This window comes from Aulonocara stuartgranti (assembly GCF_965226115.1).
Source record: "Aulonocara stuartgranti genome assembly, chromosome: 3".
NCBI lineage: Eukaryota > Metazoa > Chordata > Actinopteri > Cichliformes > Cichlidae > Aulonocara > Aulonocara stuartgranti.
Genome location: NC_138941.1, coordinates 78,859,633 through 78,877,247, shown reverse-complemented (window position 1 = coordinate 78,877,247; position 17,615 = coordinate 78,859,633). Strand labels below are relative to the sequence as shown.

The 17,615-nt window shown below is 44.2% G+C and overlaps 1 protein-coding gene across 1 annotated transcript in view; it reads left to right on the top strand.

Annotated features, from left to right (window-relative positions):
* LOC309703688 (alpha-2-macroglobulin-like) overlaps positions 1-17,615 on the top strand; it is a 47,868-nt gene that overhangs the window by 4,534 nt on the left and 25,719 nt on the right. Inside the window, exons 5-17 of the mRNA XM_082528639.1 lie at positions 15-35; positions 585-750; positions 825-909; positions 1,006-1,147; positions 4,341-4,458; positions 4,552-4,661; positions 4,758-4,925; positions 5,160-5,387; positions 13,526-13,589; positions 13,684-13,829; positions 14,235-14,384; positions 15,268-15,411; positions 15,518-15,560. Coding sequence (XP_082384765.1) covers positions 15-35; positions 585-750; positions 825-909; positions 1,006-1,147; positions 4,341-4,458; positions 4,552-4,661; positions 4,758-4,925; positions 5,160-5,387; positions 13,526-13,589; positions 13,684-13,829; positions 14,235-14,384; positions 15,268-15,411; positions 15,518-15,560 — 1,585 coding nt within the window. The remainder of the gene's footprint in view (positions 1-14; positions 36-584; positions 751-824; positions 910-1,005; positions 1,148-4,340; positions 4,459-4,551; positions 4,662-4,757; positions 4,926-5,159; positions 5,388-13,525; positions 13,590-13,683; positions 13,830-14,234; positions 14,385-15,267; positions 15,412-15,517; positions 15,561-17,615) is intronic.

The window sequence follows — 17,615 nt, the reverse complement described above, 5'->3', positions numbered from 1 at the left end:
CCTTTTTCTTTCAGTATGATGTCATTGAACTTCAGGTAAGAGGGCGCCTCTAGAAAAGGCTTTTCCTTCTCTTGCAAATGCATCAACACAACACTGAACACATGCAGTCAGACAGACTTGAAGGTTCCCTGCTCACTGCTTGCATACACACTGCTTCTGCAGTATTACTCCAAGTTACTGACAGTGCAAGCTTTAAAAACTGGACAAAGTGGGTTGCATGTATGTAATACACACCGTGCAGGGGTCTGTTCTGTCACTTGATGCCCCACATGTGAAAATAAAATGACAGTGATTAAATCAAATTAATAATTTTGATTTAATTACTCCACAAACACAGCCACAGCTTCCCTGTCATTACAGCTTAGGTTTCTTTATATCACTTAGTTTTTAAACATTTATAAACAAGTGCTTCACATCTAGAAGAGGACAAAGCTGGCTACAGATGAAGACAGGACATCTTTATGTCCCCCTAAATTTATATTGTCCAGTTTTAGCTCTAATGTTGTTGAAAAGGAAAATAAAGAATCTAGTTGGTACTGTACTTACACCTGTGTAGTAGCTGTCACTGTCACTTGATTTAACAGGATCCTCACAGTAACAGGATTGGACAGTGGCTAAATGAAACATCCAATAGCAGAATACTGCAGCTTTCTTACTCCTTGGACGCTGAGGCCCCTGAGGGACCGTACCAGATCATTGTGTCAGTGGGTGAGAGGAAAATATCTCACAACTTCAAAGTGGAGAAATATGGTAAGTCAGTCTTATTTATTCTTAAATTCTTTGTTGTAATGGAGTGCAAATGCTGACATTCATATTTCCCCCAGTTTTACCCAAATTTGATGTGACAGTAAATATATCTGAAGAAGTGAGTATTGGGAAGGAAGACATTGAAGCTAAAGTGTGTGCAAAGTAAGGAAAAGTTCTTTCAGGACAAATTATGTGTTGTAAAATCTGGAGTTTGGAGAGCAAATGACTCATAATGTTTACTTATTTTTCTTTATACAGGTACACGTATGGACAGCCTGTACCAGGACGTGTTACAGTCAATGTGTGCAGACCTACTAATGTGTATAGCTTTGGTATATCGACGTACGATCTTTTGGCCCTATTGCAGATAAGTGCGCCCTGCCACACAGAGACAAAGCAGGTACAGTTATGGCTTCATTTCTCTTTTTTCCCTGATACTTTGGGTACATTCAGGCCCCTGCATTAGCATTACAGCAAACGGGTTGCCTGCACTTTGGGGTCCTTAGGGACTAGTAAAGCGCTATACAAATACAGGCCATTTACCATTTAAAAATTCCCAAGAAGGTTTGTTTAGTTGGAGGCCAACAAACAAACACACAAAAAGGTAGTAGGTGAAGATTTTTTTCACAGTACTGTATAACATATATATGGTAGTACTGAGATTTTGAGGATGTAAATGAGATGCTGCTGGGAAATTTAAACGATACAGTGGTTTTGTGAGGTGATGCCATCATACTGCTATACAGGCCCAGCTCGACAGGATGTTTGGGATGTTGTGGAGGATACGGCGTCTGTGTTTTCCAAAAAGAATTTCAGATTTCGAATCATCTGAGCACAGAGCAGTGTTTGTCGTTTTAAATGAGCTTTTGCCCAGAAAAGAACGCAGCGTTTCCAGTTCACATTCACATTTGACTTCTTTGCGCAATGGAGCTTTAATCAGAATCAGAATCAGAATACTTTATTGATCCCTGGGGGAAATTATTTTTTGTTACAGTGCTCCATTTTAAACCAACATTAAGACAAGACAGACAATACACTAACTAAGAATAGTACAATATATACATATATACACATACATACATACATACATAAGTCACTTATAAATAAATATTTGGAAAAGAAACATGTGTAGTTGTAGCAGCAAACAGTGTGTTAAGTGGATGCGTTGTACAGGGAGATGGCCACAGGCAGGAATGATTTCCTGTGTCGTTCAGTGGTGCATCATGGGTAATCTCAGTCTCTCACTGAACGAGCTCCTGTCACTGACCAACATGTCATGGAGTGGGTGGGAGGTGTTATCCAACATTGTCTTTATCTTGGACAGCATCCGCCTCTCCGACACCACCTTGAGGGAGTCCAGCTCCATCCCCACAACATTGCTGGCCTTACGGATCAGTTTATGTTGGCATCTGCGACCCTCAGCCTGCTCCCCCAGCATGCAACAGCATAGAGGATCGCACTGGCCACAACAGACTCATAGAAAATCCTCAGCATTTTCTGGCAGATGTTGAAGGACCTCAGTCGCCTCAAAAAATAGAGACGACTCTGGCCCTTCCTGTAAAGTGCTGTGGTGTTTTTAGCCCAGTCCAGTTTATTGTCAATGTGTACTCCAAGGTATTTATAGTCCTCCACAATGTCCACACTAACCCCCTGGATTGAAACAGGGGTCAAGTGTTTCCTGGTCTTCCTGAAGTCCACGATCAGTTCCTTGGTCTTTGCCACGTTGAGCTGCAGATGATTCTGCTCACACCACGTGACAAAGGAGTCGACCACAGCCCGGTACTCTGTCTCATCATCCCTGCTGATGCATCCAACCACCGCAGAGTCATCAGAAAACTTCTGAAGATGGCAGGTCTCTGTGCAGTGGCTGAAGTCTGTGGTGTAGAGGGTGAAGAGGAAGGAGGAGAGGACAGTCCCCTGTGGTGCCCCTGTGTTGCTGATCACCTTGTCAGACACACACTGTGGGAGACGTACATATTGTGGTCTTCCTGTCAGGTAATCAACAATCCAGGACACCAGAGAAGCATCCACCTGCATCGCTGCTAACTTATCACCCAGGAGGGTCGGCCTGATGGTGTTGAAAGCACTGGAAAAGTCAAAAAACATGACCCTCACAGTGCTCGCCGGCTGGTCCAGATGGGTGTAGACACGATTGAGCAGGTAGATGATGGCGTCCTCAGTTCCGAGACGAGGCTGATAAGCGAACTGAAGGGGATCCAGATGTGGTCTTACTATGGGTCGCAGCTGGTCCAGGATGAGCCTTTCCAGGGTCTTCATGATGTGGGAGGTCAGTGCCACGGGCCTGTAATCCTGGGGGCCACTGGGACGTGGCGTCTTTGGTACAGGGACGAGGCATGATGTCTTCCACATCACCGGGACCCTCTGCAGACTCAGACTCAGCATAAACAGTTTATGAAAGACTCCACACAGCTGGGGGGCACAGGTCTTGAGGACAAGGGGACTCACTCCGTCTGGTCCAGCAGACTTGCCTGAGTGAAGTCTCCTCATTTGCATCTCAACCTGGTATTGAGTGAAGGTGATGGGTGGGGGAGGGGTGTCAGGAATCTCACAGGAGGCAACATGTGAAGAGAGAGGCTGGCACAGTGGTGTGGTTCTGGATTCCAGGCTGACTGCAGGTGAGGTTGTGGGGGTGGGAGCAGACACTGTGGTGTCGAATCTATTGAAAAACAGATTCAACTCGTCGGCTCTATTCTCACCTCCCTCAGCTCCCCTGCTGTTGGTTGGCCTGAATCCAGTGATGGTCTTCATGCCCCTCCACACCTCTCTCATGCTGTTCTGCTGGAGTTTCCACTCCAGCTTCCTCCTGTAATTGTCCTTAGCCTCTCTGATCTTGTCCTTTAGTAACACCTGGACCTTCCTCACCTCCTCTTTGTTGCCCCCTCTGAAAGCCCTCTTCTTGTTGTTGAGGAGGGCTTTGATGTCCTTAGTCACCCACATAACCTGCATTTGTGGGTGGCACGGTGAACTTTGTGCGCAGATATTGATTTGTGGAAGTGTTCCTGAGGCCATGCAGTGATCTGAGTGGCAGAATAACAACAGTTTTTCATGCATTGCTGCCCAAGGACCTGGAGACTGCATCTGATAGTGGATTTCAGCCTTAACCTTTGCATGTTTTGATGACATTATGCGCTGCAGATGATGAGATATTCCCCGTCTTGATAATTTTACATTAATGAAATTATTCTGTCATTGTTCTACAATTTGTAGACACAGTCTGTTGCAGATTTGTAAACCTCCGCCCATCTGTATTTGTGAGAAACTCTGTCTCTCTATGATGATCTTTTTATACACATTAATCTGAATGATCTGTTGCCAGGTAACATAATCAGTTGCAAAATGTTCCTTCAGCTGTTTATGTTTAGTACAACTGACCCCTCCAGACTTTTGTCCCCCCACCCTGCATTTTTAAACCATATTGCTTTCATCAAATTCTAAATGAGCTCAAGTCTTTCATGACTCCTCTCTAGTTTGAACATTTAATATATTTTATAGATTCGATTGTGAATGAGATTTGATTCTAATTTTGGTTTATTCTTGTATCAGTGATTTTCTTTCTTTATTGCTCTTTCCAGGCAGACAAGACTGGCTGTGCAACTTTTTCCTTCAACATGTCAATTTTTACTAAAATGGACCAAAAGGTGCTTCAAGATGTTCTGGATATCAGGGCCAAAGTGGAAGAAGAGGGAACAGGCAAGTTGTGTTATTCCTTTAAAATGACACATCGATGTGTATTTAACCAAAAAGGCATTCACAGGATTGTAACATGAAAGTTTTTACATTCAGGTGTTTCACTCCCTCAAGAGAAGAGAGTCACGATTTCTTACGTCCTTGGAAAAGTGTCTTTCATTAACGTGCCCAAGGTTTGGGAATGGGGATCTAATGTGGAAGGAAAAGTAAGCCTAACATGTTGTTTTCAGCTCAGTTTGTCGTACAAAGCACATTTAAATTGTTTGTATTTTCCATTGATAGAGCATTGTGTTCTTCAACAGGTCAGAGCAGTGTACCACAATAATACACCAGTTTGTGACGCACCGGTCTACCTGTTCACGGGACAAATGTGGCAAACACGCTCACTACAAAATCTGACAACTGACAGCAACGGTGTGGCCTCATTTTCTTTCAGCACTGATAACTTTGACCAGGATATCCAACTCCATGTGAGCTGACACACTGAAACAATGTGTAATTTAACGCAGCCATGACAGCAGCATGAAGCCACAATTGGTTTGTGATAGGCTGCAAATGTCCAAATACCTCCCACAGTAATAAGCTGCAATCCTGAAACAGTTTATGACTCATCTTCCTCCACCTTTGCCCTGCTTATAAAGCCTCGTTGACCAATGTTATTTGTAGATCAAGTTTTTAAATTTTTGTTTCCTATCCCCAACTAGGCAAGCCTGACACCAACAGTGGGCTACCCAGGATACAAAACTGCATACTATGACAGGGGATTTCACACATTATCCATGTCCCAGCCGTCTTCTCCTGATATTAAAACAATCAGCTCTCTAGAGGTACAGAAGAAGGATAAACCAGTGTCCTGTGACGCAGAAGAAGACGTATCAGTAAACTACACTATAGTGGGAGAGTCTCCGGGGTCTGTGGATGTCATTTATCTGGTGAGTTATCTCTCAGCTTGTCACTTTATGGCATAACTACAAAGTTTACCATGACCAGACTTTTTGTGTGTTTGCTAAAAAAGTACTGTTGTAATGCCCATCATGACTGAAGAAGAAACTTTCAGTCCATCATGAGAATCCAGCAGCTTCGATCTGTTTCAGCCTAAATACCTGATCCAGCCCAAACTATATGCTTTAGCAAAAAGGAAAACTAGGGAGGGCGTCTGTCTCGTGAATCACAGACTTCATGTCTGGTTCCTCTGTTTTGTCCCTCATTATTTTCTGTCAGCTTTGTCACGGCTGGCAGCAGTCGTGTTGTGGAATGAAAGGAGGACCCAAAATGCGGCAGTGACTGATGATTCGAGTGACGTTTATTTACAAGGTGGCAGTGGCAGAAACAGGCAACGAAGCGTGAGAAATTACTAACGGAAACCTAAACTGGGAGAAACTAAAGAGCAAACCTGAAATCTTAACGAAACGGAGAGCAGAGCAGAGAGACGCAGACTAAGGAACAGGATACCAAGAAACACAGACGAGCCGACAACGAACACTGGAGGACACAAGCTGAACACAATGACAGACAGACACAGACCTTCAGAACAAAACAGGAAATCTAGAACCCGAACCGGACACAAGGGGGGAGGACACAGAATAACTAGAACAGAGGAAAATAATCATAAAACACAAAACGCTGGGTCAACGACCCAGCACCATGACAGTACCCCCCCTCCAAGGGCTGGCTCCAGACAGCCCAAAACAAAAACAGACGACCAACCCAGGGCGGGCGGCGGGGGGTCCAGGACGGAGGGACCAAAACCAAACAAAAAACAAGCTCCAGTGATCCAAAAGAATTGTCCAAAACACAACACACACTGGAGTCCCTGAACAGGGTCCCCAAACATAGTTCAGGAGGCCATCCCGGAGGCTGACCACTCAGGAGCCTAGAACAGTTCATCTCCGGGGGCCGACCATGTGGAACGCAGTGGTGGCGACGGGGAAACAGTTCAGGCGGCCGACCGTGCGGACGGCAATGGGGAAACCGTTCAGGCAGCCGACCGTGCGGATGGCAACGGTGGCGGTGACACAAGTCCGGAGGCCGGCCGCGCAGAAGGTAGTGGTGGCGTTTGGGAGGTCGTCCATAGTGGCGATGACGCCCAACAAGCGGCCTGGCAGATGATCGCCAATGTCGAGGCGGCAGTTTGGGACCCAAAGGCTGCGTGGCCCCCGCAGCACCAGGTGAGACGGAGGCTGGACCAGGCGACACTGAGGATGCTGAAGCTGGACCAGGCGACGGCGTGGGTGAAGCAGAGAATGGACCAGGCAACGCTGAGGATGCTGAAGCTGGACCAGGCAACGGCGTGGGTGAAGCTGAAGCTGGACCAGGCGAGGATGATGAGGCTGCAGCCGGCGAGGATGATGAGGCTGCAGCCGGCGAGGATGATGAGGCTGCGGCTGGACGGGCTCCTCGGGCCCTCCAGCTGACGAGGAAGGAAGCTGGCTAGGTTCCCCTGAACCTCCAGCTGACGAGTCTTGGGGCTGGACGGGCTCCTCGGGCCCTCCAGCTGACGAGGCAGGAAACTGGCTAGGTTCTCCTGAACCTCGAGCTGACGAGACTTGGGGCTGGACGGGCTCCTCGGGCCCTCCAGCCGACGAGGCAGGAAGCTGGCTAGGTTCTCCTGAACCTCCAGCTGACGAGTCTTGGGGCTGGACGGGCTCCTCGGGCCCTCAAGCTGACGAGTCTTGGGGCTGGACGGGCTCCTCGGGCCCTCCAGCTGACGAGACTTGGGGCTGGACGGGCTCCTCGGGCCCTCCAGCCGACGAGGCAGGAAGCTGGCTAGGTTCTCCTGAAACTCCAGCTGACGAGTCTTGGGGCTGGACGGGCTCCTCGGGCCCTCCAGCTGACGAGACTTGGGGCTGGACGGGCTCCTCGGGCCCTCCAGCTGACGAGGCAGGAAGCTGGCTAGGTTCTCCTGAACCTCCAGCTGACGAGTCTTGGGGCTGGACGGGCTCCTCGGGCCCTCCAGCTGACGAGTCTTGGGGCTGGACGGGCTCCTCGGGCCCTCCAGCTGACGAGGCAGGAAGCTGGACGGGCTCCTCGGGCCCCCCAGCTGACGAGGCAGGAAGCTGGACGGGCTCCTCGGGCCCTCCAGCTGACGAGGCCGGAAGCTGGACGGGCTCCTTGGGCCCCCCCAGCGAAAACCGTCTCAGAACCAGTGGGCACTGGAGCCCCTGGCAGTAACAGAACAGGACCAGCAGGCACGGTGGCCTCTGGCAAACACAAAGCAGACTGCAGCTGCACAGAGCATTGACTCAGCTCAGGCAGCCACAGCCGGGTGCAGTCCTCAGCTGGCTTCTTAACCTCCAGGGGTCCAGAGTCGGCTGGGGGCTGAAACCCAGCCTCTGGGGAGGCCCTGGGGTGCGTCACAGTCTCTGAACTGGCCAGCTTTTGAGGACTGATTACAATATTGTGTGGTTTGTCGCTCTGCTTAAAATGAACAGATGAAAAATTGTTCTTTGGCAAACGGAGTGTTTTAAATATTTAGGCATAAATTTACCGAAAGATCTTACAAAACTATTCGAACAGAACTACCTACCCTTATACAAAAAAATAAAGGAAGATATAGTAAGATGGAATTTAATTCCTTTCTTTAGTTTTAATTCAAGAATTGATTCTATTAAAATGAATGTATTGCCAAGATTTTTGTATCTATTTCAAACCCTACCAATAGAGATTAACCAAAGTCAATTTAATGAGTGGGATAAAATGTTATCTAGATATATATGGCAAGGTAAAAGACCAAGGGTTCGCCTTAAAACACTACAGCTGGCTAAGCAAAAGGGAGGATGGGGCCTCCCTGACCTCAGATATTATTATTTTGCAGCGCAGATGAGAGCAATAATATGCTGGTGTAACCAATCATACACTGCCCAATGGAAAACCATTGAGGAACAAATGCTGTCTATACCTATTCAGGCAACTCTAGCTGACAATAACTTACAAACCTATATAAAAAATACTGATAACATGTGGGTGAAAAGGACCCTTAAAACATGGAGAACTATTATAAAGGAATATAAACTCGAGACCAATATTACAGTTCTTAAATGGTGTGCTTACGACTCAGAGTTCAAACCTAATGAACTGGATTCTAGATTCAAGGACTGGACAGGTAAGGGCATAACAGCCCTGTGCAGTATAATGAAGGATGGAAAATTGTTCAGCTTTGACACGCTTAGAAAAACATTTTCATTAGAAAAAGAAGACTTCTATCGATATCTGCAGTTAAGGCACTATGCCGACACGAAGATGAGAAACGTAACAATGATAAACACACGCTTGATGGAACTGTTTATAAAAAGCTATAACTCAGAAACTATTGATAGAATTGTATCATGTCTCTATAAGGGTCTAATGGATTTGAAACCACATTCGACTTCATATATTAGAACAAAATGGGAGAAGGAAGGAGGGATAAAAATATTAGAGGAAGAATGGACGGCAATATGGAGATATCAGTGGATGTGTACCAGCTCACAAAAGTGGAGGGAATTTGGCTGGAAGTGCCTAATTAGATACTTTATAACACCTTCTCAGAAGTCTCATTATGATGATAACCCCCCTGCTTGTTGGAGGAACTGTGGAAATCAAAGTGCAAATCATTACCATATTTTCTGGGACTGCTCAATCTTGAGGGATTATTGGAGAGAAATACATAATGCCTTACAGGATATCTTTAAACGTGAAATACCTCTCGAGAGTAAGACTATGTTCTTTGGATATATACCTCAGGAATGGCCTAAATATGATAAACATTTAATAAATATTTTATTGGTGGCCTGTAAAAAGAATATCACCAGAAAATGGTTATCCCCAGAGAGCCCAAACATAAGTACATGGATGGAAATCACAATGGAAATTTATAACATGGAAAAGATAACAGCTTCTGTTAACCACAAGCTGGAGAAATTTACATCATATTGGGAAAACTGGGTTAAATATATCACGCCTCATAGGCCAGATTTTACTATTACAAACCAATAATTATGATGTATGTATATATATTTATAGGATCACCCCATACCAACACATCCGTGTTTTTTTGTTTTTGTTTTTGTTTTTTTGTTTCTTTTTTTTTTGTTTTTTGTTTTTTCTCTTTCTTAGGTTTGTTAGTTTTGTTTTTTGCTTTTTGATTTTCGGATTATGTGATGGTTTCAATTACTTTTATCGTTGTAAGTATTCTTCCCTTATGACTTGGATGTAAATTAAAATACTATTTCAGTATTTAAGGCAGATAACCTAAGTATGAAGAATGCTTACATGATGTACATACTGTGAATGCCTGCTTTTGAAACCTTAATAAAAATATGAATTTAAAAAAAAAAAAGAAAAATTGTTCTTTTCGGGTTGGATTGACTTAGCTTGTTGTACAGGAGGAGTAGGTGAAGATGATGGCTGAATAGGTGGCTGAGCTGATGATAAGGCTGATGAGTCTTCTACCAACTGAGCTACTGACTGGGCTATGGGCTGTAACATAGTTTGTAGTAAGTCTGGCTGTGACTGTAACTGAGCTATGGGTAGTGAAGCTGAATGGGGTGGAGGTGACGGCTGGGCTGCTAACTGAACTACTGGCTGGGCAGCTAACTGAGCTACTGGCTGGGATGCTAACTCAAAAAACACAGCCCCGGTATAAACAGTCACAAGGTCTGGCGAAACAGAAAGAGTGTCTTTTCTACTCACCACAGCCGGCAACACAGAACTCTCGGGGCCCGGCTGTGGCAATGGGCGTCGGCAGTGTGAATGTCGCTTCCTTCTCGGAGACAGCTCCGACCGGCCGGGTAATTCTACATCCGGCGGGCCGGGCCGCAGATTCCCCGGCGGGCAGTGCAAAACATTCACCACCGGGCTGGGTCGGGAAGCGGTAGCGGCTGGAGGGTGAAGGTGCAGTTCTTTTAGAATGAAGTCCTGTGCGAGCGGGTGAAGAGAGTCCAGTAGCCAGGGGTGAGTAGAAATTAGCTGCTGTAGCCTGGCTTCTACAGCGCGGTGAAATTCCTCTCCCTCACGTTCAAGCCACAGGTTAACCTGTCACGGGTAATGGGGAAATACGGACTCAGTCGCGGAGCTCTGGATGCGAAGCAAACAGTGCATTTATTTACAGTGCTCAAAAACAGTCTCAAAACACAAAGCGAAGTACAAAAATTCAACGGTGATCATCTCCAAATTCCCAGTGGTGTGCAGGTGAGTCTCCCAAGTGATTATCCGAGTGTGTTTCTCCTCCGAGAGCTTAATCCAGCGGGCTCCTTCTCTCCAACCTTCTGCTCCGTATCACTTCCTCCTACAAACGAGTGACAACAACAGGTGAGACAGGGTAGCCGGCTAAGGCTATGTTACAAGTAACAAACACTCTTTACTACCGAGCTTCCAGTACAATCCAGCGTCGGCTGCCATCCGGACACACAGTTAAATACCTCAGTCCACAACGAAGGATGATCAGTGACAGCTGGGTGGCAAATTAGGTGCAGGTGTATCAGCCACTGGGTGGAGGAGGAGAGAGAAGCACACACATACACACACAGGCAGGTCGCCCCGGGAAGGACCGTCCGACCATGACATAACCAACCTCGAAATGGAGTCAATCAATTCCTCCCGAAACTCCTGGGAAGGTGCGGTTGCTGCTGGGTCCATGTTTGGTCGGCTCGTACTGTCACGGCTGGCACCAGTCGTGTTGTGGAATGAAAGGAGGACCCAAAATGCAGCAGTGACTGATGATACGAGTGACGTTTATTTACAAGGTGGCAGTGGCAGAAACAGGCAACGAAGCGTGAGAAATTACTAACGGAAACCTAAACTGGGAGAAACTAAAGAGCAAACCTGAAATCTTAACGAAACGGAGAGCAGAGCAGAGAGACGCAGACTAAGGAACAGGATACCAAGAAACACAGACGAGCCGACAACGAACACAGACCGACACCCACTAAATATACACACACAAGATAATCGGGTAATCACACACAGGAGGGAAGAACAGCTGAACCCAACACACATGAGGACCGGAGCAGACAAGCTGAACACAATGACAGACAGACACAGACCTTCAGAACAAAACAGGAAATCTAGAACCCGAACCGGACACAAGGGGGGAGGACACAGAATAACTAGAACAGAGGAAAATAATCATAAAACACAAAACGCTGGGTCAACGACCCAGCACCATGACAAGCTTAGTAATTAGCCTCAGTGTTTGGTCCTTTGTTCATGATATCCTTAGTTTTCTCTCTCTGTTAAGTATTTATATTCTTAGGCCTTCGTAGATTTAGTCATTTCTGTTCTCAGTTAATCATGCTTTCCCTGTGTTTCCCCTGCACTTTTCAAGTCTCGTCTTTTAGTGACTCCACGTTTAGTTATTTTCTGTTTTATTTTTCTAATCCTTTGTTTTGTGCATCTTAGGATTCTCAGGATTTGTATGTGTAAAAAGAATTTATGTGTACATAAAAAAGATTTGTGTACGTGAGAAACTCTGCACTCAAGTTTCAAGTTACAAGTACAAATTTTGACCGTATTTTTCTTCCTTTCATCTGATTGGCCAATGTCCTGTCATATAGTTAGGGCTGGACCAGGTGACCCTGAATCCTCCCTTAGTTATGCTGCAATAGACGTAGGCTGCCGGGGGATTCCCATGATGCATTGAGTTTTTCCTTTCCAGTCACCTTTCTCACTCACTATGTGTTAACAGACCTCTCTGCATTGAATCATATCTGTTATTAATCTTATTGTAGGGTCTACCTTACAATAGAAAGCACCTTGATGTGACAGTTTTATTGATTTTTGTTGGCCTTTTTTGCGCTCCATCTCCATGCAGCACTGTTGTGCAGCAAAGTTGTGTACAGGGCTTTGAGTGCTCAGAAAGAGTAGAAAAGCGCTATATAAGAACCAGTCCATTTACCATTACCATTCACTGCCAGTAAAGCAAAGGGCAGCTCTGAGGACTCTAAAACATAAAACATATTTAGAGATATTTATATACTTTTCTTTGCTTCAGTATGCATCTACATTGTAGAAAGTATTAAAATAAAAATTAAAAAAACACTGAATGAGAAGGTGTGTCAAAACTTTTAACTGGTAGTGTATATCCACCAGTGTTGGTCAAGTTACTTGAAAAAAGTAATCAGTAACTAATTACTGATTGCTTCCCCCAAAAAGTAATTAATTACTTAGTTACTTAGTTACTTTTTAAAAACACGATTTACAACCTGAGTAGGTGATAAAGCGATAGATCTTTCAGCCCAATTCTACTTTTTCTGCATAATCCATCATACAAAATGTAATCAAATGGAAAAGTCTCTTTTTAAAACTTGTTTTATTATTTTTAATCTTTTAACTTCATGCATCAAGCAAAAATTTAATTATATGCAACATTCTCTGACTGGAAGAAATTAGTTTAACATTGAAACCTATTTTCTGCACATTCCAGCACATAAAATATTTTTTGTGTTTACACTCAGTCTTTCAAATAGATGCAAGTAAAACACAGCAGAAAATAAATAAAGTCAAAGACTCAGCGGTCCTGTTGCTCTATTTTCACCTGTAAAGCAGGAGCGGGGTAGGCGGAGGTTTACCCTGGTGCAGGTGTGCCGCGGCGGTCAGTTAAAGAATCCGCGAGTTTTTCTGTGAGTTTCCCATTACGTCGTAGCTACTCGGTGCTTGTTTGGAAGTTTAGGGGTTTTTTCGCTGTAAAAGGAAGTTTTCTTCCCACGCACGATGGACACTAATGTTTTTGTCACTTTTTACGGAATCAAACTCAAAGTAAGGTCAGTACTTCCATGCTTTAAACGCTGCACGCTCATACTCTCTCTGCACTCGATATATGATCCACTGTTGATCTGCACACAGCTGTTGTCACGAACGTCGCACTCGCTTACGTCACTGTCGTGAGACATTCTCGCAAAAAATCACGGTTTTAGTAACGCAGTAACGCAGCGTTCCTACGGGAAAGTAACGGTAATCTAATTACCGATTTTGCAATAGTAATCCCTTACTTTACTTGAAAAAAGTAATCAGATTACGCGTCACTGCCCATCTCTGATGTCCACAGATATCAGTGCTAGTTCATTCTTGTTTTTAAATGATTTCTGTCTTCCAGGTGTTGTCCAGAGGAGCAGTCACCATGCAAGGACAAACACAGGTTGAAGTGCAAGATAGATCGGGTAAAATTTCCATATTTCCACAAATGCCACAGCCAAGCATTGGCGTTGGTCTGTTTTGTTGATCTGTGGATGCATGTTTGGACCTGTGTTTCAGTGAATGAGGGCCAGGTGTCCTTTAAAGTCAGAGTGTCTCCTGAGATGGCTCCAGAGTTCCAGGTTGTGGCTTATGCCGTCCTGCCAAGTGAGGATGTAATTGCCCACAGTGCTGACTTCTCTACTGACAAATGCTTCAGCAACAAGGTGAGTGTAATTCTAGAGGTGTGCTGTGTGTTTGGTGTCTGCAGTCATGCCATGTCGTTCAAATCAAAGTCATCTCCAGGTGGCTGAATCACCTGAGGATTTCTAGCATCAGTAAATGGACTGATTGTTGCACAGCTGTTTCTACTCTACCTGGGGACTCAAATTGCTTCTTTATATGACCTCATGACCCGCTCACTCCCATTTATACAAGCACTTTTTCAATGATGATGCAAGTCCTACCTATCTAACACTGACACAGTGTTCATACAGTGTCCAACGTGGGCTACAGCCATCACATGGGACTCATGATTTGTCACTCACCACAGTGAAGCAGCTCATTTAGCCAGCTGTGAGTGGGGAGTTATCACAGTCACTAAACTTCTACGGGTGTTTTGTGTGTGTCAGGTGTCAGTGGAGTTTTCACCGTCTTCAGCCGTCCCAGGTGAAGAGACCAACATGCAGGTGACGGCCCTGCCACGTTCTCTGTGTGGTGTGAGCGCCATCGACAAGAGCGTTCTCATCAAGGAGCCTGGGAAGACTCTGGATGCAGATAAGGTAACTGCTGATATTAACACCAGTGAGGTGGACACATCCCTTATTTCCAGAGCCCGTAGTGTCGTGAGTTACCAGCAGCTCATGCCTTCGCTCCGGTACTTGTGTCCTGATAAGTATTCTTTGGGCAGTCGTACATTGAACTGTTTTAAACAGTCAAATGCTGAGTTTGTCTTAAAGCAAACTGGTATAAAAAATACAAGGTTACATATGCATGTGTCTGTGATGACAGTCTTTCTAGCGAGTAAGTAAGTACCATGCTTGTTGCTCATGTGGTTGCAGACAGCAATATTTTAATCTTATAAAATTAATTCCTTTTGAGCAAATTAATATTTCAGCATGGAGATAAATCCAGGATCATGACTTTTTTTCTTTTAGCAAATAATTCAACCATGCAAACAAGTGTATGACCTGCCAGTCACTGTCTGCTTTACTTGAGAAGAATTTAACTTTGCACCAAAACTGCTCAAAGACACGAGTATTTGTTGATGTTAAACATACAGCAAAACCTGGAAAAAGTGATACTTGGTGAGTTTAAGGAGCTACAGAGACAGCTTCAAATGGAGAACACTTACTGTAGCCATATAAGTCACTAAGAACGATGTGTTGTTTATAGTAAAATTGTAGAACTTCTGTAAGATTTGGTAAACAGATACTTCAACTACAACACCTCACATCTGCGAACACTTACTGCTGACTTGATCATTTTTATTTATTTATTTTTTCAGAATTCTTCTTAGATAATGTAGCAATTGATTTGAGCCTAATCTGTACTTGTATTTGCACCAGTACTACAGGTAAGAGTTAAAAAACACATGTGGATCAAATGTGACCAGGCAGGCAATAAATGTTTGGAGGTTTTGCTGATCTGCACTTTTCTTTTCAGATATTTGACTTGCTCCCACTCAAGAAATCCTCAGGTATCCCGTATGAGGTTGATGATGCTACAGACTGCCTTAATGTGAGACCAAAAAGATATGTTTTGCCGTACCCCAGTCAAGAGCAAAATGACGCCTATGCAGTTTTCCAGGTAAAATACAAGTATACCTGTGAGTCCGTCAAACATAACGTAAATACAATAGTTTTTGTTGTTGCACCAGTTTTTGCTGATCTTTGTGTGCTGCTGAAATATCTAGAAAGTCGGACTGAAGATGGCGACAAACTTGCTTATGCCGGCTTGTACACATACACGAGAGACACGAGAGTTCTTCTTTACTGATGTTTACTGTGCTTCTCTTAACGTACAGGTACACCGTAGAACTGGTGAATACAAATGTACAAGAAAATTATATTTCAGCATTAAAACATATTACAATATAAAATTCACAAAATATAAACAAACATACCACTTTGGCCTGCAAGTAGACAAACCGGTGTAACTGGAACTTAGGGCTTATTTCTTCTTTCTTAGCTTGACTTTTACACGGCTAGACCGTCACCATGCGCAGCTTCTCTGACCTTTTTCCAAAACAGGAAGTGACCTCTGCCCTTACCTTATATTTACAAAATTAACCGGCTATTTTCCATGTATCAAATTAACTGTACACCAATCCGGTAGGCAAAAAAGGAAAATGTTAACATGCTCAACACAAAAATAAAACATACAAAATAAAATGAGTTAGTTACATTATCATTACAAGAGCTCCGCCTAGTGGTCAAATACTAACATTTCACCAACTGTTACACTCCCACCATCACACTATCGCAACAGCATGTGTGATCCTAAAGGAATGTGACCCAACAATGAACTTAGCGAAGGTTAACCAATAAACATTATGTTGAGTCTTTACTCTGCTTCAAGTAAAAGTATAGTCTTATGTATGGGTCCCTCTAAAATCGTCTTAGTTGTGTGCTTCCCCTTATTGTCTCTAGTAGAGTCACCGATGAGAAGCTCAACTTTTCTGACTCTGCCGTCAGCCCCTGGAGTGACTTCCACAACTTTGGCGAGTTTCCATTGATTTCTTGGAAGACAGTCTTCTTGTAATAACACAATGTCATTTATATTTGCATTTCTTCTGTCTTTATTCCACTTGCTTCTCTGTTGCAAGTTTAACAGATATTCCTTTCTCCACCTTGTCCAAAATACATTCGCCAAATATTGTACTCGTTTCCATCTTTTCTGGAGGTAGAGATCTTCTTTAGCGAATTCTCCAGGTGGTGGTGAGATCACTGCTGACTTCATCGTCAAAATATGGTTGGGTGTCAACGGCTCCAGTCCTACAGGGTCGTTGATAGACTCTACAGTTAGTGATCGACTGTTTACTATTGCCATAGCTCCATACATGAACGTCCTCAATGATGAAGTGTCTAATCCTGAAGCTGACTGGTCAAGAATGGATTTCAGAACATTTCTTATTGTCCGAATCTGCCTCTCCCAGACTCCTCCCACGTGGCTAGAAGCAGGTGGGTTGAAAACGAAAGTTATTCCCAGCTCTTTGACTTTCTCTTGAGTTGCTTGCGTTAGAAGCTCGTTTCTTGCACCGATAAAATTGGTGCCTTGATCACAATGCAGCTGACCTACGTTGCCACGTATTGCTATGAAACAACGGAGTGCATTGAGAAAACAGTCTGCACTGAGATCATCTAGAACTTCTATATGTATAGCTCTCGAGCACATACATGTAAACAAGAGTCCATATCTCTTCAAGTCTTTCCTCCCTTCTTTTACACAGAATGGTCCGAAGCAGTCCATACCGCTGTATGTAAATGGAGGGGTAGCTTCCAGTCTTTCTGGTGGCAGGTCTCCCATCCTTTGTTCTTGATTGCCTTTCCTGTACTTTCTACATTTGACACATTTGTATATAAATGACGATACTTCAGTACTGCAGCCAATTACCCATATGCCATTGGACCGTATCTCATTTACTGTCATCCCTCGGCCTTGATGATGCGTCTTCTCATGAAAATGTTTGATGAGCAGGTGCGACACATGATGTTTCTTTGGCAGAATGGCTGGGTGTTTGATGTTGGGATGGATTGATGCTTTTGTAAGTCTTCCTCCTACCCTCAAGATATTGTGTTGATCAAGGAATGGACTTAACTGAAGTAGCTTTGAGTGAGATGGTCTGACTTCCTCCTTATCCTTTATGATCTTAATTTCCTTTCCAAATGCTTCTTGTTGAACTGTCTGTATGATGAACTCCTCGGCTTCTTTCCTTTCTTCCAACGTAGTACTTTCATTGGACATTTCCTTTGAGTTCTTTGCATACTTTACACGTCGTCTTAATCTTGCTA